The sequence below is a fragment of the Nerophis ophidion genome, linkage group LG08, assembly GCF_033978795.1.
Source record: "Nerophis ophidion isolate RoL-2023_Sa linkage group LG08, RoL_Noph_v1.0, whole genome shotgun sequence".
Taxonomy (NCBI): Eukaryota; Metazoa; Chordata; class Actinopteri; order Syngnathiformes; family Syngnathidae; genus Nerophis; species Nerophis ophidion.
In genome coordinates, this window is record NC_084618.1 from 27,272,569 (window position 1) to 27,297,100 (window position 24,532).

At 39.5% G+C, this 24,532-nt stretch overlaps 2 protein-coding genes across 3 annotated transcripts in view; one reads left to right on the plus strand and one right to left on the minus strand.

Annotated features, from left to right (window-relative positions):
- Positions 1–7,712, plus strand: part of ddx55 (DEAD (Asp-Glu-Ala-Asp) box polypeptide 55) — a 27,412-nt gene extending 19,700 nt beyond the window's left edge. Inside the window, exons 11-14 of the mRNA XM_061908163.1 lie at positions 4,022–4,136; positions 4,226–4,394; positions 4,466–4,758; positions 5,744–7,712. Coding sequence (XP_061764147.1) covers positions 4,022–4,136; positions 4,226–4,394; positions 4,466–4,758; positions 5,744–5,869 — 703 coding nt within the window. The 3' untranslated portion in view covers positions 5,870–7,712. The remainder of the gene's footprint in view (positions 1–4,021; positions 4,137–4,225; positions 4,395–4,465; positions 4,759–5,743) is intronic.
- On the minus strand, positions 5,572–24,532 carry eif2b1 (eukaryotic translation initiation factor 2B, subunit 1 alpha). Of its 2 annotated transcripts, XM_061908166.1 has the most exons (10): positions 24,231–24,528; positions 23,848–23,949; positions 23,628–23,764; positions 10,057–10,173; positions 6,600–6,712; positions 6,468–6,536; positions 6,324–6,399; positions 6,139–6,264; positions 5,898–6,068; positions 5,572–5,806 (listed from the first exon to the last, which is right to left on the minus strand). In XM_061908166.1, the coding sequence occupies exons 1-9, from the start codon at positions 24,241–24,243 to the stop codon at positions 5,913–5,915; spliced, it is 909 nt and encodes a 302-aa protein (XP_061764150.1). In that variant the 5' UTR covers positions 24,244–24,528; the 3' UTR covers positions 5,572–5,806; positions 5,898–5,912. The 2 variants fall into 2 exon arrangements, with proteins under 2 accessions (XP_061764150.1, XP_061764149.1); XM_061908165.1 differs by having other exon boundaries at positions 5,898–6,264; positions 24,231–24,532.

Sequence of the window (24,532 nt, forward strand, 5' to 3'; positions counted from 1 at the left end):
TATTATCAGAGACAACAATCTTAACGTCATCGGTCTCAGTGAAACCTGGCTTAAACCAAACGACTTTTTTGCGCTAAATGAGGCATGTCCTCCTAACTTTACACATGCGCATATTGCCCGTCCGCTTAAAAGGGGTGGGGGGGTCGCACTTATATACAACGAAAACTTTAACCTTAGTCCTAACATAAATAATAAATATAAATCGTTTGAGGTGCTTACTATGAGGTCTGTCACACCGCTGCCTCTACACCTGGCTGTTATCTACCGCCCCCCAGGGCCCTGTTCGGACTTTATCAATGAATTCTCAGAGTTCGTTGCTGATCTAGTGACACACGCCGATAATATAATCATAATGGGGGACTTTAATATCCATATGAATACCCCATCGGACCCACCGTGCGTAGCGCTCCAGACTATAATTGATAGCTGTGGTCTCACACAAATAATAAATGAACCCACGCATCGCAACGGTAATACGATAGACCTAGTGCTTGTCAGGGGTATCACCGCTTCCATAGTTACGATACTCCCGTATACTAAAGTATTGTCCGATCATTACCTTATAAAATTCGAGGTTCAGACGCATGTTCGTCAAACTAATAATAATAATAACTGCTATAGCAGCCGCAACATTAATACGGCCACAACGACAACTCTTGCTGACCTACTGCCCTCGGTAATGGCACCATTCCCAAAGTATGTGGGCTCTATTGATAACCTCACTAACAACTTTAACGACGCCCTGCGCGAAACCATTGATAACATAGCACCGCTAAAGTTAAAAAAGGCTCCAAAAAAGCGCACCCCGTGGTTTACAGAAGAAACTAGAGCTCAGAAATTATTATGCAGAAAGCTGGAACGCAAATGGCGCACGACTAAACTTGAGGTGCACCATCAAGCATGGAGTGATGGTTTAATAACTTATAAACGCATGCTTACCTTAGCTAAAGCTAATTATTACTCAAATCTCATCCACCGTAATAAAAACGATCCTAAATTTTTGTTTAGTACGGTAGCATCGCTAACCCAACAAGGGACTCCTTCCAGTAGCTCCACCCACTCAGCTGATGACTTTATGCAATTCTTTAGTAAGAAAATTGAAGTCATTAGAAAGGAGATTAAAGACAATGCGTCCCAGCTACAACGGGGTTCTATTAACACTGATACGATGGTATATACGGCGGATACTGCCCTCCAAAATAGTTTCTCTCGTTTTGAGGAAATAACATTAGAGGAATTGTTACAACGTGTAAATGGAATAAAACAAACAACATGTTTACTTGACCCTCTTCCTGGGAAACTGATCAAGGAGCTCTTTGTATTATTAGGTCCATCAGTGCTAAATATTATAAACTTATCACTTTCCTCGGGCACTGTTCCCCTAGCATTCAAAAAAGCGGTTATTCATCCTCTTCTTAAAAGACCTAACCTCGATCCTGACCTCATGGTAAACTACCGACCGGTGTCTCACCTTCCCTTTATTTCAAAAATCCTCGAAAAAATTGTTGCGGAGCAGTTAAATGAACACTTAGCGTCTAACAATCTATGTGAAACCTTTCAATCCGGTTTCAGGGCAAATCACTCGACGGAGACAGCCCTCGCAAAAATGACTAATGATCTATTGCTAACGATGGATTCTGATGCGTCATCTATGTTGCTGCTCCTCGATCTTAGCGCTGCTTTCGATACCGTCGATCATAATATTTTATTAGAACGTATCAAAACACGAATTGGTATGTCAGACTTAGCCCTGTCTTGGTTTAACTCTTATCTTACTGATAGGATGCAGTGTGTCTCCCATAACAATGTGACCTCGGACTACGTTAAGGTAACGTGGGGAGTTCCCCAGGGTTCGGTCCTTGGCCCTGCACTCTTCAGCATCTACATGCTGCCGCTAGGTGACATCATACGCAAATACGGTGTTAGCTTTCACTGTTATGCTGATGACACCCAACTCTACATGCCCCTAAAGCTGACCAACACGCCGGATTGTAGTCAGCTGGAGGCGTGTCTTAATGAAATTAAACAATGGATGTCCGCTAACTTTTTGCAACTCAACGCCAAAAAAACGGAAATGCTGATTATCGGTCCTGCTAGACACCGAACTCTATTTAATAATACAACTCTAACATTTGACAACCAAACAATTAAACAAGGCGACACGGTAAAGAATCTGGGTATTATCTTCGACCCAACTCTCTCCTTTGAGGCACACATTAAAAGCGTTACTAAAACGGCCTTCTTTCATCTCCGTAATATCGCTAAAATTCGCTCCATTCTGTCCACTAAAGACGCTGAGATCATTATCCATGCGTTTGTTACGTCTCGCCTCGACTACTGTAACGTATTATTTTCGGGTCTCCCCATGTCTAGCATTAAAAGATTACAGTTGGTACAAAATGCGGCTGCTAGACTTTTGACAAGAACAAGAAAGTTTGATCACATTACGCCTGTACTGGCTCACCTGCACTGGCTTCCTGTGCACTTAAGATGTGACTTTAAGGTTTTACTACTTACGTATAAAATACTACACGGTCTAGCTCCATCCTATCTTGCCGATTGTATTGTACCATATGTCCCGGCAAGAAATCTGCGTTCAAAGGACTCCGGCTTGTTAGTGATTCCCAAAGCCCAAAAAAAGTCTGCGGGCTATAGAGCGTTTTCCGTTCGGGCTCCAGTACTCTGGAATGCCCTCCCGGTAACAGTTCGAGATGCCACCTCAGTAGAAGCATTTAAGTCTCACCTTAAAACTCATTTGTATACTTTAGCCTTTAAATAGACTCCCTTTTTAGACCAGTTGATCTGCTGTTTCTTTTCTTTTTCTTCTATGTCCCACTCTCCCCTGTGGAGGGGGTCCGGTCCGATCCGGTGGCCATGTACTGCTTGCCTGTGTATCGGCTGGGGACATCTCTGCGCTGCTGATCCGCCTCGACATCTCTGCGCTGCTGAGCCGCCTCCGCTTGGGATGGTTTCCTGCTGGCTCCGCTGTGAACGGGACTCTCGCTGCTGAGTTGGACCCGCTTTGGACTGGACTCTCGCGACTGTGTTGGATCCATTGTGGATTGAACTTTCACAGTATCATGTTAGACCCGCTCGACATCCATTGCTTTCCTCCTCTCTAAGGTTCTCATAATCATTATTGTCACAGACGTCCCACTGGATCATTATTGTCACCGATGTCCCACTGGGTGTGAGTTTTCCTTGCCCTTATGTGGGCCTACCGAGGATGTCGTGGTGGTTTGTGCAGCCCTTTGAGACACTAGTGATTTAGGGCTATATAAGTAAACATTGATTGATTGATTGATATGTATATATATATATATATATATATATATATATATACATATATATATATGTATATACACAGACATATAAACACTTCGTGTTTCCTAAAATGCATTATTAAAGGATGTTTTTTCGGTAATTAAAAAAATTGATGGTATTACTACGCGTCTGGAATTTTATCACAACTTATCATTATACTGTTTACTGTTACATTCCTCGTCCATCAACAGGTTAAAAAGTTAGGGGCAGTCACGACACGTTCTTGCCACTGATGTTGCAAACATTTTTAGGGCTTATGGCAAATGACGAGGGCGGTCGCGGTTAAATTAGAGCCCTGTATGTATATACATATTTATATTTGTGTATATGTATGTATACACAAATGCATGTTTGTATGTATGCATTTATGTATGTATATTAGTGCATATATGTACTTATGTATATGTAAATATATATATCCTTTTTTTATTACAGTTTTGATTAAAAGATTTCAGTGTGTTTTTGTACTTTATGAGCACGATAAAAAGTACTTCAATAATTTACAGAAGTCCTTTTTATCGTGCTCACAAAGTATAAAAACACACTTTTTATCACCGATAACAGATTTGTAATAAATCTGATATTGGTGATTAAATGTTTTTCACAATAACCATTAATACATTATCAATATGATGCTTTTTTCAACTCTGCTAATTTAGCACGTTAGCTTCAACGTTGTGTCTCCTTTGTCTTTCAGCGCGTTCGTCCACCGATGCGGGCGCACGGCGAGGATAGGTAACCAAGGCAACGCTTTGGTGTTCTTGCTGCCAATGGAGGAGTCATACGTCAATTTCCTGTCCATCAACCAAAAAGTAAGTTTAGCTCTAAGAAAAAAAACGGCATATTGAGTGAGAGGCATATTGATTTTGAAAGTGAAGATAAACTGATGGTTTGTGGTCAGTGCCCGCTGCAAAAGATGTTCCCCATAAAGGACGTGGTGGACGTGCTGCCGAAAGTGAAGGCCATGGCGTTGGCTGACCGCGCCATGTTTGATAAAGGCATGCGGGCCTTTGTGTCGTTCGTGCAGGCCTACAACAAACACGAGTGCAGCCTCATCTTCAGGGTCAAAGGTGAAACAGAAGTCGCTATTGTGGCAGTCGAACACAAAATTGTCAACATTCTGCTCAATTTTATTTTTTAGATCTGGACTTTGCCGCGGTGGCTCGTGGATTTGGTCTCCTGCGCCTGCCAAAGATGCCGGAACTGCGCGGGAAAACCTTCCCTGACTTCCCGGCGGCGGCGCTGGACACTGAGACCATCCGGTACAAGGACAAGCAGAGGGAGAAACTGCGGCAGAAGATGCTGGTGGAGCTCAAGGAGAAGCGCGAGACCATGGAGCCCAAGAAGAAGTCTCAGAGGAACCAAGCTTGGTCCAAACAGAAAGCAAAGAAGGACCGCAGGAAGAAGAACGCTGCCAAGAGGAAGCACGAGCAGGTACCTTCAAAACTAGGGGTGTCCTAACTTTTTTTGAGAAATCAAAAGTTTCCAGGGACAGTATCACTTTTTTTTTCCTTTTGGGGGTCAAGTATGGTCCCGGAAACCAGTCATAAAAATGTTAATATAAATTAATTAATATTATTATATATATTGTATATACAGTACATACATACATATATCCATACACAATATATCATTATTTAATAATAATTTATTTAAAAAATGTCAATGCATAAATTTCTGGATCTACCTTGGGTTTTTTTTTACATAAAGAAAAATGTCTCATGCCCTTTGTGTTTTAGAAAATGCCGTTTTGTAATGGTAAAATACAAATTATGTAAATTTAAGTAATTGAAGCCTTAACCACATCAAAAATTGATAACACTGATTTTGATTCATTGATCATTTTTAACAAGGAGTTTTAAAAAATGTCACAAAAAATCTTGGGGTTTAAAATGTCCCCACTAATAAGTGTTAAAGCTAAGCCATACATTGTTTTTTACTTTAAATACCTAAATCTCTTAATCAAATTCAGATATGTCGCTATTTTAAAAAAAAAAATACTCACAGTTTTTTTCACAGAATGTTTTATCATGTTTTCTATATGGCCAACACAAAATATGTAATGTGTTCCACCAAAAATATTTTAAAGTGGAATATTTGATGTGACATAATTGGAGCCTTGAATGGGTTAATAATTCATAACAACCATTTTGATCCATTATTATTTTTTGAGCAATGACAGCTTTAAAGAAAGAAAAAAAAACAGCCTGCATGGCTGCTTTGTGTTATTAGAGTCAAAAGTGCAACTTTTTCTGTTTAAACTTTTATTCCAGTGTTGTTGTTTTTTTAAATAATTGTACTTTTAGAATGTGTCACCGGCCGTTAAAAAGTTAGCTGCCCGGCCACATTTTGACACTTCTGCTCAAACCCAATAAGTACCTTAACTTCTTATCCTGATGGTGTTCATTCTTGTCCTCAGTGCTCTGACGTGGACGACGACGACATGAAGGAGCTTCTGAGTGACACTCGTCTCCTCAAGAAACTGAAGAAGGGACAAATCTGTGAGGAGGACTTTGAGAAAGGGGTCTCGCGAGACCGTGACTGATGAAAAGTCGGACACGTTCCCGTCTTACGCCGTTTAATGCTGTTTATAAATAAAGCTTGATGAGCTCGTCGCTGACGGCCGACGGCGTGAGGACGCCCAGGTCGGTGAAGAGGAGGGTGATGAGGGAGGGGGGCGTGTAGTCCACCAGCGGGTGTTCCTCGGACAGGTTGGGGAGGTGTTTCAACGTGTCCACTTTGTACTGCCGGGACAGACAACAAAGACATCGTGAGATCTACAATTCCAAGACTAGAATGGCACCCACCCCCCACCTTGAACTTATCCGGCACGTCCTGCTGGTTGAGAGGGTAGAGGCGTACAAACTTGAAGCTCTCGGCCACCACGTAGAACGGTTTGTTGTGAGCCTTGGCACACACCGCCGTCTGGTAGGTGCCAATCTGTGCCAACATCAAAACATCTGTGGACTGACAAAACACGACCACTTCCTGCAACACACCTTATTGATAATCCCGCCGCTCTCCACCACGCCCTCCGCGCCCACGATGACCTGATCCACCTTCTCCAGGATGTACCTTACACACGCCATCCAATTTATGTCATAAAGTATGTCCCTATACTTACGTCCATTGTGCCTTCTTACCCCACAGCCGCGTCCAAGACCACGGTCACAGGAACGTTGAGCTTCCTCAAGTCTTCTGCCATCTGCCGCCTTGACAGACACGGACATGTGATTTAAACCGCCCCCCAAAAAATAAACACTAGCCGCGCTCACCCGGTGCCGTCGGGCTGCGACTCTGTGACGAAGACGGAGAAACGTTTGTTCTCGCCCGCCGCCTTTTCCAGCACGCGGAGGACCACTCTGGAGTAGGAATGTGTCAGGATTTTCTGTTGTGATGAAGACAGGCAGCAAAGACACATCAGCAAGTCTTACAGCTCTTGAAAAGGCATGTGACTTTGCAATGCATTGTGGGGACCAGGTAGCCATTTTTGCTGGACGCAGGTTCTGTTTACATTAGACTTACACTTCCTGTTATTGTCATTCAAATTTGAACTTTGCAGTACAGATAAGAACAAAATGTTGTTGCATTAGCTCATGGTAGTTCAGGATAGAAGAGCAATAAGGCACAGCTATAGATTACTGTACAGATAAATATATTGCACTTTTGCACATTCATACATGGCTGTGCTGTACCTGCGGTAACAAGAGCGATCAACAAACTGGATTGAAATGGACTGTACAAAATAAAATTAAGTAAATTTAATCTAGTAAAATAAAATACATTGGTGGAAATGATGCAATGGACAAGAGACATTTCAAAGCTAAACTTGTCCCGGTTTTTGTCAACGCAGTCAGTTTTTTTTACCGGTGAAAAATTTCAGAATGCAAAGATTCATTAGCCTGATTTGCATATAGTAGTTCTCAGGACCTTGTTCTCAGAGCTACCACACATTCGAGTTTAGTTAAAGAAACTACCCTATCCCATGGAGACGTTTCCTTTACAGTTTCGCACATATACATATAAGAAACATGTGTAATGTATATCTGCCTACTACCCATGACGTATTACTTTAGCGCCTCAACCACTGCTGCAAAACAACCAACAACCCGCCCATGAAACGAGAACAGAGAAACAAGCAAGAATGGAGAACTCAGAGGCCACTGTTATCGTGATCGTCTGCATGCAAGGAAGAATAACTATTCTGCATCTATTGCTACGTTAATGGAAGCGCATACCAAAGGACTAAGAGCACGAGGAATCCAGCGACAAGTGATATTAGTGAGGCGTCATGAAGAGTTTCTACTCATTGCAAAACTGTATTGATACTGTGTCACTAAATACTGACATCTGCTGGACATTAAAAACCCCTACAGGCAAGCAAGCTATGGACCGACTCAACTGACACTGATTTTATGACCTAGTACAGGGGTATTAACCTAGTGAGCTAAAAATAGCTCAAATAGCAGCATTTACCAGTGAGCTGTCACTATTTTTTTTATTTTTTATTTATTTACTAGCAAGCTGGTCTCGCTTTGCTCAACATTTTTAATTCTAAGAGAGACAAAACTCAAATAGAATTAGAAAATCCAACAAAATATTTTAAAGACTTGGTCTTCACTTGTTTACTGTAAATAAATTCTTTTTTTTTTACTTTGCTTATAACTTTCAGAAAGACAATTTTAGAGAAAAAAAAGACAACCTTAAAAATGATTTTAGGATTTTTAAACATACCTTTTAAATTCCTTCCTCTTCTTTCCTGACAATTTAAATCAATGTTCAAGTATTTTTTTTATTATTATTATTATTGTAAAGAATAATAAATACATTTTAATTTTATTTTTAGCTTCTGTTTTTTCGACGAAGAATATTTGTGAAATATTTCTTCTAACTTATGATTAGAATTCAAAAAAATGATTCTGGCAGATATAGAAAATCTGTAGAATCAAATTTAAATCTTATTTCAAAGTATTTTTGAATTTCTTTTAAAATTTTTGTTCTAGAAAATCTAGAAGAAATAATGATTTGTCTTAGAAATTTAGCTTGGTCCAATTTGTTATATATTCTAACAAAAGGCAGATTGGTTTTTAACCTATTTAAAACATGTCATAAAAATTCTAAAATTAATCTTAATCAGGAAAAATTACTAATGATGTTCCATAAATTCTTTTTTTAATTTTTTCAAAAAGATTCGAATTAGCTAGTTTTTCTCTTAATTTCTTTCGGTTGAATTTTAAAGAGTCGTAATTGAAGATAAACTATGTTTCAAAATTAAATTTTCATTATTTTTGTGTTTTCTCCTCTTTTAAACCGTTCAATTAAGTCAGGAGTGTCAAACTCAAATACAGAGTGGGCCAAAATTTAAAACTGAACAAAGCCGCGGGCCAAGGTTGAACAAATTAACCTTTTAATAGGGACCCAAACAAGTTTTGCATTGAATATTGAACAAGCAAGGCTTATGCAGCTTTATAGTCACATACAATATTGAGTTTCAAATTATAATAATGAGTAAAAAAATATCCATATAAATAAAAATTGGGGTAGCGGGGGTGTATATTATAGCGTCCCGGAAGAGTTAGTGCTGCAAGGGGTTCTGGGTATTTTCTTCTGTTGAGTTTATGTTGTGCTACGGTGCGGATGTTCTCCCAAAATGTGTTTGTCATTCTTGTTTGGTGTGGCTTCACACCAAACAACGCATATTTGTAAAAGTGTTAAAGTTGTTTATACGGCCACCCTCAGTGTGACCCTTATGGCTGTTGATCAAGTATGCCTTGCATTCACTTGTGTGTGTTAAAGCAGCATATATTATCAGACTGGACCGGCACGAAAAAGCGGACGTGACGACAGGCTGTAGAGGACGCTAAAGGCAGTGCCCCCAATATTGTTGTCCGGGTGGAAATCGGGAGAAATTCAGAAGAATGGTTGCACCGGAAGATTTTCGGGAGGGGCACTGAACTTTGGAAGTCTCCCGGGAAAATCGTAAGGGTTGGCAAGTATGAGTATCAGTGGTGAATGCAGTGTTACAGAGGCATCGCCGCTGTATAATACCGGCGGGCCAGCTTGAATCTTAATTTGATATTACCTCAAGGGACAAATGAAATTACACGGCGGCCAGAGTTTGACACCCATGGTCTAGTCTCTTACGTGAATAAATAATATTGATATTTTACGGTAATGTGTTAATAATTTCACACATAAGTCGCTCCTGAGTATAAGTCGCACCTATGAAAAAAACTGCGACTTGTAGTCCGTAAAATACGGTAATTAGTAAAAATACTAATCCAAGACTATAAATAGACAAGATGCTTTTTTCCAAACAACTCTACGTTGTTTGTTGCCCGCTAACAGCTACGTGTGCAACAAAATCAAACATGCTTTGATACAAACGTACCAGTGTGAAAATGCCGTGAACACACCAACATGTACCATTAAAAGTCATGTTTGCTCATCAGACGGCTGTAATTCAGGCTATGCACCGTCTCTTTATTAGCTTCTTAACCCGACTTCGCTTGGAAGAGCCGAATTGGTTTGAAAAATCTCAGCAATTCGTTTTTTTCCCCTGAAAGGGACTATGACCCTGATTGTGGCAGGCATCATGTTTTGAAGTTGTTAAAAAGAGAAAAAAAAATAATCTTAAGCACGAACTCCTGCAATAAGTTATTTAAAGGCCAGCAAGACCCACAATGCATTGCATTTACTACATCACACATGCCCTCTGAGATAAAAACTTACCGCGCCATCTTTGATGAAGGTGTGACACAGCTTAGCCACTTTGCTTCTGGACATGGAGATCTTCTCCAAGAAAAGCTCTCCTCGTTCCTCCATCACCTTCTTGCAGCGGGACAGATCCTGGTGGGACAATCGGTACAAACTCTTCAGTGACTAAAGACCCATTTGTGTGCATAAACACCAGAGTTGTCATCTTAAGCTCCGCCCTTCACAAAGTAACACAATTAACTGGCGTACATCAAATGTAAACAAAGGTGTCACATGACGTTGTTACCAGGCAGAAATCTGCAGCATTTAGGCCAATAAAACAAACAGGATGGCCACGCCCACTAGGCTGTTTGAATGACAGAAAGTCATTATTGTTCATACACTTTAGAGCAGTGGTTCTCAACCTTTTTTCAGTGATGTACCCCCTGTGAACATTTTTTTAATTCAAGTACCCCCTAATCAGCGCAAAGCATTTTTGGTTAAAAAAAAAGAAGAGATAAAGAAGTAAAATACAGCAGTATGTCATCAGTTTGTGATTTATTAAATTGTATAACAGTGCAAAATATTGCTCATTTGTAGTGGTCTTTCTTGAACTATTTGGAAAAAAAGATATGAAAATAACTAAAAACTTGTTGAAAAATAAACAAGTGATTCAATTATAAATAAAGATTTATACACAGAAGTAATCATCAACTTAAAGTGCCCTCTTTGGGAATTGTAATAGAGATCCATCTGGATTCATGAACTTAATTCTAAACATTTCTCCACAAAAAAGAAATCTTTAACGTCAATATTTATGGAACATGTCCCCCCCAAAAAATCTGTCAACACTAAATATTGCATTGTTGTATTTTTTTTTTCACAGTTTATGAACTTGCATTCATATTTTGGTGAAGTATTATTCAATAAATGTATTTATTAGGAGTGTGGGAAAAAAATCAATTCGAATATGAATCGAATCGTTTACGTTGTGCAATTCAGAATCGATACTCATTTTTAAAAAATCAATTTTTTTTATTTTTTTTAATCAATCCAACAAACCACTACATAGCAATATCATAACAATCCAATTCCAAAACCAAACCTGACCCAGCAACACTCAGAACTGCAATAAACAGAGCAATTGAGAGGAAACACAAACACGACACAGAACAAACCAAAAGTAGTGAAACAAAAATGAATATTATCAACAACAGTATCAATATTAGTTATAATTTCAGCATAAAAGTGATTAAAAATCCCTCATTGACATTATCATTAGACATTTATAAAAATAATAAAAAAGAACAATAGTGTCACAGTGGCTTACACTTGCATCGCATCTCATAAGCTTGACAACACACTGTGTCCAATGTTTTCACAAAGATAAAATAAGTCATATTTTTGGTTCGTTTAATAGTTAAAACAAATTTACATTATTGCAATCAGTTGATAAAACATTGTCTTTTACAGTTATAAAAGTTTGACATGCTACTCTGCTAGCATGTCAGCAGACTGGGGTAGATCCTGCTGAAATCCTATGTATCAAATGAATACAGAATCGTTTTGAATCGGAAAAATATCGTTTTTGAATTGAGAATCGAATCGAAAAAATCTATATATTATCGAATCGTGACCCCAAGAATCGATATTGAATCAAATCGTGGAACACCCAAAGATTCACAGCCCTAATATTTATAAAGGATTTTTGAATTGTTGCTCTTTTTAGAATATTTTTTTTTAAATCTCACGTACCCCCTTGGCATACCTTCAAGTACCCCCAGGGGTACACATACCCCCATTTGAGAACCACTGGTTTAGAGAATGGGGGCGTCCAAACATTTTCAACTCAGGGCTGCACATTGAAAAATCTAAATATCCGGGGGCCATTTGTATACATCGTATTTTTCGGACTATAAATCACAGTTTTTTTCATAGTTTAGCTGGGGTGTGACATATACTCCGGAGCGATTTATGTGTGAAATTATTAACACATTACCGTAAAATATTAAATATTTTATTTATCTCTTTCGCGGAAGAGACGAAGAAAATGTCAGCAATCGTCACACACACGTCAACCAATAAGAATTCGGCGGGACAGCGTCATGGCAGAAGTGCATTGTGGGTCATCGGATGCTAACTGCTATATGCTACTGCCGTAGCTACTAAAATGGGTAATTTCATCGTTGGCGGTAATTTATAAAAACTGAGAAGGGCTGAACAAAAATGGCAACGAAAAGGAAATCATGTACGGCAGATTACAAGCTGGACGTAGTGAAATATGCAGCAGAAAACGACAAGAGGAAGCGGCCCATACCTTTGGAGTTGGCAGAGTTGTTTAGAAGCGACATCGAGGAAGAAGATTTCATAGGATTTGTAGATTAGGAGTGACAGATTGTTTGGTGAACGTATAGCATGTTCTATATGTTATAGTTATTTGAATGACTCTTACCGTAATATGTTATGTTAACATACCAGGCACCTTTTCAGTTGGTTATTTATGCGTCATATAACGTACACTTATTCAGCCTGTTGTTCACTATTCTTTATTCATTTTAAATTGCCTTTCAAATGTCTATTCTTGGTGTTGGATTTTATCAAAATTCCCCCAAAAATGCGACTTATACTCCAGTGCGACATATATAGGTTTTTTTCCTTCTTAAATTATGCATTTTCGCCCGGTGCGACGTATAGTCCGGAGCATTTTATAATCCGAAAACTACGGTAAATATATAATATTGGCTTTGATTAAATATTTGAAAGGCAAATAAAAAAAATACCCCTACTACTCTGCGATATTATCCGTCTTAAGTGGGTTTGGGTGAGCAAATCAAGCGCTTCTTTTTTTCGACCCGCGTCGTGAACATACCCTGAAGTCATTTTAAACCAGACCTGGGCAAATTAAAGGGGAACATTATCACCAGACCTATGTAAGCGTCAATATATACCTTGATTATGCAGAAAAAAGACCATATGTTTTTTAACCAATTTCCGAACTCTAAATGGGTGAATTTTGGCGAATTAAACACCTTTCTATTATTCGCTCTCGTTGTGACGTCACCTAAGTAATCAATCCGCCATTTTCTCAAACACATTACAAACACCAAGTCAAATCAGCTCTGTTATTTTCCGTTTTTTCGACTGTTTTCCGTACCTTGGAGACATCATTCCTCGTCGGTGTGTTGTCGGAGGGTGTAACAACACGATCAGGGACGGATTCAAGTTGACTTACGTGGAGTGTGCTTCGATTAGCACGGCATGCTAATTGATGCTAATATGTTATGTACATTTGCAGCTATATTTGCATCTAGCCTCTCTCCACACACATTTAATGCCAAACAAACACTTACCAATCGACGGATTTAAGTTGCTCCAGTGTTACAAGATGCGAAGGTACCGATCGTTTGGTCTGCACATTTTACCGGCGATGCTAAGGCAGACATGGCACAGAGATGTATGGATATCCTGCGACACTCAATCGAAGGCAATCGCTGAATAGCGTCAACAGCTATTCACTCAATAGTTTCAGTTTCTTCTTCAATTTCGTTTTCGCTATCTGCCTCCATACTCCTAACATCTGTCTCAATACATGCGTAATCAGTTGAATCGCTTAAGCCGCTGAAATCCGAGTCTGAATCCGAGCTAATGTCGCTATAGCTTGCTGTGCTATAGGCCATGTTGGCATCACTAAATGATGTCACAGGAAAATGGACGATGGATTTAAAGATAACGAAAATCAGGCACTTTAAAGCCTTTTTTCGGGATTTTCCATGATGAATAAAATTTTGAAAAAAACTTAGGAAAAAAAAAAAAAATAAGCCACTGGGAACAGATTTGTATAGGTTTTAACACTTCTGAAATTGTGATAATGTTCCCCTTTAAGGCCCGGGGGCCACATGCTGCCCGTTAAACTTTTCAATCTGGCCCGCAGGACATTCCCAAATATTATTTTTAGATCTTTAAAATGGAAAGTGTAGCTGCCATTCTGATGTGCAGTCATGTTTTCTAATGACTGTAATTCTTGAACTATACAAAGTATTTTGATGGTTGGAATATGTGCTTTTGCATGAAATACTAGTTACTATGGTCATCCAAATCACAGCAGCTCAGAAGAGGCACCAAGCAGTGTGGGTGGGGAGCGTTTCCACAGAGTGTTTCCAGAGCAGCCAGCCTGAAATGCAGGTGTCAGGGACAGATATGGAAGGAGATTTTTTTACAACAAAGTTCTAAAGTTTAGTGATGTATTAGATGTATCAAATTGTAGGCGTTTTTTTTTTTACCCCTTCGCGTTCAAATTTTGCCGTGTTTGTTGCATTTTGCGTGATTGTAAAAGATGTCGATCGAGAGGGGGTGTGATGTTCATACGCCGTCAATATTCAGTGTTTTATTCTTCACAGTCAATATTGTAAATCCCACATTCTTTATTTTCATGTACATTCTGGGTGTAAAAAAATTATAAATTCCATTATGTTTTTTAGGCGGTCTGTCATAACGTTTATAGCAGGGGTCGGGAAGCTAAATATTTTAAAATGTATTTCCGTAAGAGCCATATAATATTTTTTTAACACTGAACACAACAAAACGTGTGCATTTTTAAGAAAGACCAACATTTCTAGAGAGGTCTCTTATTCTTTGTAATAATATTGTCATTCTGAAGCTAACTGTGGAGGGGGCGTGGCCTGCAGCGAAGCGGGGTGTTGCCAGTACCGGCCTCAAAATCAGCGACAGGTGCGTAGACGGCCCACCTGGGACTTTTTATTTGATCACATGTCGCTATGTTATAAGCAGCAGCCAGGAGGAGTGATGGGCTTGGGGATAGAAACCAGAGCGCGAGCGAGAACGAAAGAGAAATAGACAATTGCTGGAAAGCAACTGAGAGACTTATTGGAAAAAAAAACAATATTGTAACCCTGAAACAGGCTCTCATGTCAGTGCTTGGTTGTCTGAATAACCCCCTGGAGGGCACGCCCCACCCTAACCAATAATAAATAAATGACTTCTTACCAACTTCTTGAACATAAAAATGCATGACAATGTTTTATATTTTGAACATTATTTTTAACACTGTGATTACAAGTGGAATTATTCATTATTCATCGTGTTAAGCAATGTCAGCTCAGATTTATCCCAGAGCCATATGCAGTCATCAAAAGAGCCACATCTGGCTCGCGAGCCATAGGTTCCCTACCCCTGGTTTATAGCATTCAATCAGACATCATTGTGAGGTTTTGTATTAGTGTTCCTAAAAATCAGATATCCCAGCCCCTAGACTCATTTTTTTCTCTAAGTTTTACCCTCCGAGTCAAAATAATTGCCCAGGCCTGTTGTAAACCAAGATGACCTTCCTTTGGGACTACCGCACTGTTTCAGAAATAAGACATTTTGCGTGCTATTGGCACCGAATGTTCCAAGACATTCGGCGGGAAAAAAAAAAGGCTCATCACGCTTCAAGACATCAAACTTTAACAGCCTATGACGGTGTATTGAGAGCCATTGTGATCAATGTTCGAGAAGCTGCCCCAAAGCCAGCCAAAAGAAAGATGAATAAATTAGATTAGAAAAATAATACATTAATAAGTTATTGACCAAGTCATTGTTTTGCAAGTCACAAGTAAGACTCAAGTCTTTGCCCTCAAGTCCCGAGTCAAGTCCAAACTCAAGACTGGAAAGTCTCAAGTCAAGTCCAAAGTCCTGCACTTTTTAATCTTTGGGTGTTGGCGAAAGTAGCAAGTCTTGTCAAATCAAATGGCTCAAGTCCAAGTTGTCCACTTGTCCTGTCAACTCTAACCTCCTAAAGTCATTAAATTCATGACTCGAGTCCAAGTCATGTGACTCGATTCCACACCTCTGGTTATCAGTATCGTTCTTGTATTGATATTGTCTTAACATTGAAAAAGCTTATTTCATGCTTAGTTTTTAATGTCAACATGTTTAACTTCTTACTATTACATCACACCAGTTTGCTCTTTTACTCCACTTTGTGTGTTTTTGTAATGGTACTTTTTAAAATGTGCGGCGGGCCGTTAAAAAAAAAATTCTGCAGACTGCAAATGGGCCCACGGGGCCACACCTGCTTCAGCGTTTTTTAGCTTTACATAACAGTCAATTCACAGTAATTCATCAATATTGGAAAGGAAGAAAACAGCGCCATCTGCTGGTTCATGTGGTGGACACATTCTAAACTTCAGCCAGTAACATTACCAATGTTGATTTTTTTTGCCAGTCTAATCACCAAAAATTATTCACGGTCGCGGCCACCGCTGCTGCTCACTGCTCCCCTCACCTCCCAGGAGGTGATCAAGGGAGATGGGTCAAATGCAGAGAATAATTTTGCCACACTTAGTGCGTGATTGACAATCATTAGTACTTTAACTTAAACGCTCCAAATTCGATCTTTTAACATCAGACTCACGCCACATCGGGAGGTAGTCCTGAATCCGATTGGAATCTGATCTTTTCAAATGTGACTTCAGTCTAAACCAGGGGTCTCAAATTCAATTTACCTGGGGGCCACTGGATGCAGAAACTGGGTGAGGGTGGGCCGCAAGAAAAGATTTCTTAAAAAATCTAACATGCACTTTTTAATGAATTCACCTTCTATGAATTTCCCGCCCTAGCCAACCCTCCCGACAATCTACCGGTGCAACCATTATCCCAAATTTGTCCCAATTTTCACCCGGCCGACATTATTAAGGGCTGCCGTGACTGCACTGCCTTTAACATCCTCTACAACAGTGGTTCTCAACCTTTTTTCAGTGATGTACCCCCTGTGAACATTTTTTTAATTCAAGTACCCCCTAATCAGAGCAAAGCATTTTTGGTTGGAAAAAAGAGATAAAGAAGTAAAATACATAATCAGTTTCTGATTTATTAAATTGTTTAACAGTGCAAAATATTGCTCATTTGTAGTGGTCTTTCTTTAACTATTTGGAAAAAAAGATATAAAAATAACTAAAAACTTGTTGAAAAATAAACAAGTGATTCAATTATATATAAAGATTTCTACACATAGAAGTAATCATCAACTTAAAGTGCCCTCTTTGAGGATTGTAATAGAGATCCATCTGGATTCATGAACTTAATTCTAAAAATTTCTTCACAAAAAAAGAAATCTTTAACATCAATGTTTATGGAACATGTCCTCAAAAAATCTAGCTGTCAACACTGAATATTGCATTGTTGTATTTTTTATCCAATAAATATATGTATTAAGTATATTTGACTGACTGCTATTTTTTAGAATGTTTCTGATAAATCTCACTTAACCCTTGGCATACCTTCACATAGCGTACCATCTATAAAAGAACTAGTGCTCTACAACTCGTCATTGCGCACATAACACAACTGCTGCCCACTGCTCCCCTCACCTCCCAGGGGTCGATCAAGGGTGATGGGTCAAATGCAGAGAGTAATTTCGCCACACCAATCATTGGTACTTTAACTTTAACTTTAAAGTGACAACTCTAAATCACGTTGTGTGGGACTTGTGCAGAACAACGTTAGTGGCTGCAAGACGTACTTAACAGCCATACAGGTCACACTGAGGGTGGCCGTACAAACGACTTTAACACTGTTACAAATATGCGCCACACTTTCAACCCACACCAAACAAGAATGACACACACATTTTGGGAGAACATCCGCACCCTAACACAACTTAAACACAATAGAACATATACCCAGAACATCTTGCAGCTCAAACTCTCCCGGGCTGCAATTTACACAACCTCAACCGACGCAAGTAGGGAGGGTTGGGGAATGGGGGGTTGGTGGTAGCGTGGATTTGTGTATTGTAGCCCGGAATAGTCAGGGCTGCATGGGATTCTGGGTATTTGTTCTGTTGAGTTTATGTTGTATTACGGTGCGGATGTTCTCCCAAAATGTGTTTGTTATTCTTGTTTGGTGTGGTTTCACAGTCTGGCACATATTTGTAACAGTGTTAAAGTTTTTTTTAACGGCCACTCTCAGTGTGACGTGTATGGCTGTTGACCAAATATGTCTTGCAACATCACACGTGTACTGCTCAGTCAAATGTAACAATCAAATAGGCTTGCACTCTGTCTGTACAGGATTGAGAGGGCGTTAAAAACAGTGCCATTGCGGCACCCCCTGAGTATTGTTGATTGGGTAAAAATCGGCAGGGATTACCAGAGAATAGATATCCTGATATTAAAGGGACTCCCGTGAACTTTGGGAAGTATGACGCTGTCAAGTTCTGTTCATATTAAACTCGCGGGCCGCACATATATTAAATTGTCATATCAAAGTGCGGGCCGCAAAATAACATCTCACGGGCCGCAATTGGCCCGCATGTTTGAGACCCCTGGTCTAAACGCAATGCGACCTGTATCTGATTTTTTTTTTATGAGCTTCGGACGAGATAGGTCACTCATGTGTGCTGGAAAGATGCAGTCACCAGCGGAAATAGATATTTAGTCACTATTTTCGGTGCATCACTCGTCATTAGTGCGCAAAAAAAGGCTATATGCAATATGTGAATATTGTTGACTGTTGGAAGATCGGAATTGACACTGTAGCGCATTTGCCTACACGCGAGATGAATAATAAAGCTAACGTAGATCCACACTCATGTCCGTGTCTTGTTGTCTTAACAGCCATAAAAAGTAGGAATGTCCAATATTATCGGCCGATAAACGCTTTAAAATGTCATATTGGAAATTATTGGTATCGGTCTCTAAAAGTAAAATGTTTTACTTTTTAAAATGCCGCTGTAAGGAGTGGTACATTGACGTAGGGAGAAGTACAGATCGCCAATCAACCTTAAAGGCACTGCTCAGTCACATATCTATGTCATTTCACACACACAAGTGAATGCAACGCATACTTGTTGAACAGCCATACAGGTCACACTGAGGGTGGCCGTATAAAGAACTTTAACACTGTTATAAATATGCGCCACACTGTGGACCCACATCAAACGAGAATGATAAACACATTTCTGGAGAACGTCCGTACCGTAACACAACATAAACACAACAGAACAAATACGCAGAAGCCCTTGCAGCACTAACTCTTCCAGGACGCTACAATATATCCACCCCAGCCCCACCCACTTCAACCTGCTCATGCTCTAAAATTCCAAGCTGCTGTTTTGAGGCATGTTAAGAAAAATAATGCACTTTGTGACTTCAATAATAAATATGGCAGTACCATGTTGCCATTTTTTTCCATAACTTGAGTTGATTTATTTTGAAAACCGTGTTACATTGTTCAATGCATCCAGCAGGCCATCACAACAAAATTAGGCATCATAATGTGTTAATTCCATGACTGTATATATCTGTATCGGTTGATATCGGAATCGGTAATTAAGAGTTGGACAATATCGGAATATTGGATATCGGCAAAAAAGCCATTATCGGACACCTCTAATAAAAAGGTTACAGCCCTCCCAAATATATTACACTATATACATCCATTTATACATTATATTAACAAACTAACTTTCAAAGTCTTGCGATTTTTATTTTATTTTGTAAATAAATAAATGATAAATGGGTTATACTTGTATAGCGCTTTTCTACCTTCAAGGTACTCAAAGCGCTTTGACACTACTTCCACATTTACCCATTCACACACTGATGGAGGGAGCTGCCATGCAAGGCGCTAACCAGCACCCATCAGGAGCAAGGGTGAAGTGTCTTGCTCAGGACACAACGGACGTGACGAGGTTAGTACTAGGTGGGGATTGAACCAGGGACCCTCGGGTTGCGCACGGCCACTCTCCCACAGCGCCACGCCGTCGTACTAGCAATGGCCTCCAGGTCAACTTCCTGTGTTTTCATTTTATCAAAGTTTGCATGCAAGTGAGGTTGAGGTCACATTGGGGCCTGTGAGTGTTTAGTCTGATAAAAATCACATTTTACTAGCAGTAAATGTACAAATGAGCAACTCTGCTTCCTGTGTGGTGCCAGCAACCACCATGGCAAGCAAAGAGGCATCCAGGTGGTTGTTTGAGATCAAACGGATGCTTTTAGAACTTTTTCCAAACCTTACAGAGGCCATTTGGATATTTTACATTTTCAAATCCCCAAAAAAGTTTAGATTTTTTTTTTAATCATTAGGGCTAACCTCAAGTTTTGACTTGGGCACACATAAACATTTGAAATCAAAAGGGGTTTTTTTTGTTTGTTTTTTTAACGCTTCAATCTCTGGATCAACTTCACATTTATCTCTAGATTTAACATGTTTTCTCTATTTCGTGTTTTATGCCCTTTTTGTTGAAGAAAACCATGTTTATGGCAAAAATACAAAATATGCAATATTTGCCGCCCCAAAATATTCATTAAATTTTTTTCTTTGGCTTAGTTGGCCACATGTGTGGACAGCACCTTTTAGCTTTATTTCCAAATATGTGTACACTACTTAATTGGGGTCTTATGGCCACTTATGTGGACACTTACACTGCCTTCTGGTGGTGTCAGAAGAGTATAACGTACAATGGAATTTGGAAAAATTAGCATGTCACTAAACATGAAGTATACGTTTGTTACTTATGGACTAAGTACATCATATAAAAAGATGATTCTTAGTTTTTATTTTAATTAGGGTCCAATAAGCCCAAATAGCAAAGAGAAATAAGAAAAAGCATGTAAACAAACAGCTTGGGTCTTAAGAGGTTAAAACACTAAAATTCCCTGGGATCCAAAAAGGCTCCACTCATAGAAGTGTTAAAAATAAGTCATACGGTATTTCTTTTTTTACTTTTAGCGCTTAACTCAAGATCAACAAAACCTCAATAATAAATATGGCAGTGCCATGTTGGCATTTTTTTCCACAACTTTAGTTGATTTATTTTGGAAAACCTTGTTACATCTTTTAATGCATCCAGTAGGGCATCATCACAACAAAGGTAGGCATGATAACGTGTTTATTCCACAACTGTATACATCAGTATTGGTTGATATCGGAATCGGTAATTAAGAGTTGGACAATATCGGAATATCTGCAAAAAAGCCATTATCGAACACCTCTACTTTTGAGCAAAAAACGCTATGAATGGTTATACTTCCGGTTTAAGGAACAAAACAGGAAGTATCTGTCAACCTGCAGCACCTGCAGTGGGCGAAATCGTTCGAAGGATAACGCCGTAGCACAAAAAATAACCCTCCTTTTCAGTGTCTCTGTTGGTGTTATATTAAAACTAGTTGTTTAGTAGAAAACCTTATCCATAAATCAGCCCGCAACGTTTAATTCGCCACAGGGTTCAAAGTAGGGCTTGTCTCTGTGCGATATAGAAAATGACTATATCGTGATATTCAAATATATGTTCTCACGCAGTTGCTTTTAGCTTCTTGGCATTACACTACAGGGTTTTATCACTCTGTCTTTCCTCTCCTTCTCACAGAGACATAAAACAAGCGCATCTTCTAAAATACATCACATACATATACGCCCTCGCGGAGCAGAGAGGTAGCAGCATGGGTAACGTTAGCTGTGGTGCGAGTGGTAATACGAGAGAAAAAAGGTGAGAATCTGGTAACAAATGAAGGAAGAATGAATTCCCAAGAAAAACAGCGGGGGTCGGTGGTTTGGATTTAAACGGAAAGATGTCAAACAGACAACCGTAATTTGTCAAGGGTGGGGCAAAAGCGTTGCTACAAAAAAAAAGCATTACTGCTAATAAGTAGCATTATTTGAAAAGTCACCCGCTAGAGAATGAAGAGTACTTGAAACTCTGCATGTCAACATCTCTGTTCGGTGCCACACCCACAAAATGCCGAAGCAACCATTTCCATATCAACACTGTATGAAAAAAAAATTCAACAACAGAAGGAGATAATGTTTGCAGGAGCGAAGGACATACACTATCTGATTTCCTATTATGCAGCTCATTTTTATTTGACAGTTATTGAAATATCTTGTATGTCATTATGCAAATAAGTGCACTTTATTTGTTTTAAACTATTGTAGTGGCATTCTGTACAAAAAGTGCACTTTAATTAAGTGTTGTTTTTATATGTCATCTTAGTGACATCATGCACAAAAGTGGACTCATAGCTTGTTTTAAAATGTCTCTGACAATCTTGCACTTTCTGTTTTGAAATCACATGAATGTTTGTGCCACCTCTTAATAACTGAATAATAAATACAGTTTTGGTCAATTGACTTAGTACTGGTGTCCCTCTCTGCATGAAAGTTTAAAATGAGCATATATTAATGCAGTATGAACAAGAATGTTTTAATGTAGACACATAGAATCATCATACTGCTGTGGTTATATGCATCAAGTGTTCATTCATGGCTAAGGCAAAATATCGAGATATATATCATGTATCCTGATATGCCCTAAAAATATTGAGATATTAAAAAAAGGCCATATCAACGTGCCCAAGATCAAAGCGTGGGGGGGGGGGTTATATTATATGGTACGCATTAAAGGCCTACTGAAATGAGATGTTTTTTATTCAAACGGGGATAGCAGGTCCATTCTATGTGTCATACTTGATCATTTCGTGATATCGCCATATTTTTGCTGAAAGGATTTAGTAGAGAACATCCACGATAAAGTTCGCAACTTTCGGTGCTAAGAGAAAAGCCCTGCCTCTACCGGAAGTCGCAGACGATGACGTCACAAGTGTGGGGGCTCCTCACATATTCACATTGATTTTAATGGGAGCCTCCAACAAAAAGTGCTATTCAGACCGAGAAAACGACAATTTCCCCATTAATTTGAGCGAGGATGAAAGATTTGTGTTTGAGGATATTGATAGCGACGGACTAGAAAAAAAAAAAAAAAAAAGTAAAAAAAAAAAAAAACGCTATTCCAATGTTTTTAGACACATTTACTAGGATAATTCTGAGAAATCCCTTATCTTTCTATTGTGTTGCTAGTGTTTTAGTGAGTTTAATAGTACCTGATAGTCGGAGGTGTGTCCACGGGTGTCTTGACGCGCAGTGCCTCAGGGAAGTCGACGGCAGCTATGGACGGCACAAGCTCAGCTGATATCCGGTAAGAAGCAACTTTTTACCACAATTTTCTCACCGAAGCCTGCTGGTTGACATTCCGCCGTGATTCATGTTTGCTTGGCCGCGCTCTGATCCATAGTAAAATTTCACCTCACGGAATTTTAAACAAGGAATCACTGTGTGTTTGTGTGGCTAAAGGCTAAAGCTTCCCAACTCCATCTTTCTACTGTGACTTCTCCAATATTAATTGAACAAATTGCAAAAGATTCAGCAACACAATACTGTGTAATTATGCGGTTAAAGCAGACGACTTTTAGCTGTGTGTGTGCGCAGCGCTCATATTTCCTTAAAACCCGTGACGTCATCATTACACGATGTTTTCAAGACGAAACTCCCAGGAAATTTAAAATTGCAATTTAGTAAACTAAAAAGGTCGTATTGGCATGTGTTGCAATGTTAATATTTCATCATTGATATATAAACGATCAGACTGCATGATGGGTAGTAGTGGGTTTCACTAAATAACGCATTTTCCACACAACAAACGATCAAATGTGTGATTTATTAGGTTTTGGGTTTTTCTCCTTGCTTTGCAGCACCCCATAACCAATACATCGTACATTGAATTGTGTAGTAGTGTGTAGATCTAGGCTTGTAGAACATTAGCGCGCGTTTACCTGGTGCTCCAGCGACGTGAGGCTGATGAAGCGCAGGAAGAGCTCGCCGCCAGACGACAAGGCCACGGATGAATCCACGGCGGTCAGACGATCCGTGGCCCACTTCAGACTCTCTCCCAGTCCCAGGAGGGTCTCACCTGTACGGGAAGACGAGGCGGGATCAGACCAACCAGAAAGTCACGATGGTGTAAATATACCTGAGCGGGAATATTAACGCCACCTTGGTCTCTCTTCAGGAACTCCAGCAGGGTGCGGATGGCGGCCACGGCGGACGCCACATCCGGATCGTTCCTCATCTGAGCCCGGAAGTTCTCCACCAGCTCTGACAGCACAAACAGGTTTTTAATGTACTTTCTATTTACAATTTGCACATAGACATGATGTCCTGCAAAAGCGTGATGTATAGACACATTGTTTGAATGTAACTTATTTACTGGTTGTATTGAAATTAAATCCATGTATTTTCTACCGCTTGTCCCTTCTTTGGGGTAGCGGGGAGGTGCTTTTTATAACAATTACTCGCAATGTTACATTATGTCAGACACAGTCAAGTAGAAATGGGTGTTTTATATGAGTGACAATATGTAAAATGTTAGGTCTTACCTTCTTCATTCATGCTGAATGAACACTTTTAGGGCGTGAAAAAGAAAAATGGTGACGAAAAAAAAAATACAATTTTAACGTGGCGTTACTCCGCCTTCTCGCAAACTGTTCATACGCACCTTTTTTTCCCAATAAGACTTTCATTCAGTCGATTTCCAATTAAAACTATTTCACTTTTACCTCCAACTTACAGAAAACTACATAAAAGCGGCATGAAAAGTTGATTTCGGCGAGTTGTTCTGCGGGTTGGCGTGTCGCGGAGAGATGACGTCGGCTTGGGGGTTGAAAAAACACGTCATATA

Excerpts from the sequence above, each read along its gene's own strand:
- eif2b1 (XM_061908165.1), bottom strand. Across the intron at positions 6,713-10,056 it reads CCTTCATCAAAGATGGCGCG|AAAATCCTGACACATTCCTA; the intron begins GTAAGTTTTTAT and ends TCATCACAACAG. Across the intron at positions 6,400-6,467 it reads GTCTTGGACGCGGCTGTGGG|GTACATCCTGGAGAAGGTGG; the intron begins GTAAGAAGGCAC and ends GGCGTGTGTAAG.